The sequence below is a fragment of the Gracilinanus agilis genome, unplaced genomic scaffold (assembly GCF_016433145.1).
Source record: "Gracilinanus agilis isolate LMUSP501 unplaced genomic scaffold, AgileGrace unplaced_scaffold5184, whole genome shotgun sequence".
Lineage (NCBI taxonomy): Eukaryota > Metazoa > Chordata > Mammalia > Didelphimorphia > Didelphidae > Gracilinanus > Gracilinanus agilis.
In genome coordinates, this window is record NW_025386732.1 from 1 (window position 1) to 1,509 (window position 1,509).

A 1,509-nucleotide genomic window follows, 5' to 3' on the forward strand; every position below is an offset into this window, starting at 1 on the left:
TCATCCACAGGGACATTAAGCCCGATAACTTCCTGATGGGCATCGGGGCTCACTGCAACAAGCTGTTCCTCATTGACTTCGGACTGGCCAAAAAGTACCGAGACAACCGAACGAGGCAGCACATTCCCTACAGGGAAGACAAGAACCTCACTGGCACTGCCCGCTATGCCAGCATCAATGCCCACCTGGGCATCGAGCAGAGCCGGCGAGACGACATGGAGTCCCTGGGCTACGTGCTGATGTATTTCAACAAGAGCAGCCTGCCCTGGCAAGGCCTAAAGGCTGCCACCAAGAAGCAGAAGTATGAAAAGATCAGCGAGAAGAAGATGTCCACCCCCGTGGAGGTGCTCTGCCAGGGGTTCCCGGCCGAATTCGCCATGTATCTCAACTACTGCCGTGGCCTTCGCTTCGAAGAGGCTCCCGATTACATGTACCTGAGGCAGCTGTTTCGCATTCTTTTCAGAACTCTGAACCACCAGTACGACTACACCTTCGACTGGACAATGTTAAAGCAGAAAATGACCTAAAGGACTGGCTCTGGGTTAGTGGGTGAGGGTTAGCCGACCCCCTAGGATCCCACAGAGAAACATATGAAGTAGAGCAGATGATCAGAGCAGATCGTGTTACTCCCCCAATGTAGACCTTTTAGTTCACATGTACACTTTGCCAGTGGTTGTGGGTAACCATTTACTTGGTGTAAAGATCCTAATTTCAGTCTAAACTGACTCTGGTCAGCACTGGTCCACCATTCAGAGTTGTAGCTGCTGTGTTTGTGAATATTAACTGACATAGTGAGACATGCTGTTCAGTTTTCTATTGCATTTTTCCAGGAGAAAAGTTTAACTAAATGGTTGACACACAGGCAGTGGAGAGAAATTGTGTATATGCCAATTTTCTGTTACCTTCTGTTTGGATCCGATCCTAACCCTACATTGTGCTTTGAAATCTTGTTTCAAAAGAATGGCATGAACAGTTTTCAACCATGGTTGTGATAATTGTAAATGCTACAATTGTACACTTGTGAAATTTCGTTCTGTTTCTCCCTCCCTGGGGTTTGACTGTTGTAAACTTAAACATTCTTACATTTGTTGGCTTCTATGTGCAAAGGCAGCTGACAAGGCAGTAACCAAAGATTCCAGTTTTTAAGCATCTGAAAGACTCTGCCTGCTTAATGTGCTATAGATATAACAACATCATCTAAGTGAAGACTTAAGAAAACCTTAGTGACGACTACTAGATTATCTGTAGTGCTCTGCATTAACTCTAACGTTCTCGGTATTCACAAAGAAAAATAGCCTCTTGGTCACAAATTTTGTTAACATCTTATGAATCTCTATGTAAGTTGCTTCTATAAATGTAATCTCTGTAAACATCTCTATGACCCAGAATTTTGTTTTCATGTTGAAATAAGAGTTGTTTTGTTTACCAGTTCATTAAAAACTAAAATGGATTATGTTAAAAAAAAAAAAAAAACCAGCCTGGATTCGTGTTGTCAATGCAGGCGTGGGG

The 1,509-nt window shown here is 43.6% G+C and overlaps 1 protein-coding gene across 1 annotated transcript; it reads left to right on the plus strand.

Moving 5' to 3' along the window:
- Positions 1–8: 8 nt before the first annotated feature.
- LOC123255769 (casein kinase I-like) lies at positions 9–1,414 on the plus strand (the record flags this gene model as incomplete). Its single annotated transcript, XM_044684506.1, has 1 exon — positions 9–1,414. A coding segment is annotated over one exon (519 nt), but the record flags the coding sequence as incomplete, so codon positions are not given.
- Positions 1,415–1,509: the final 95 nt, after the last annotated feature.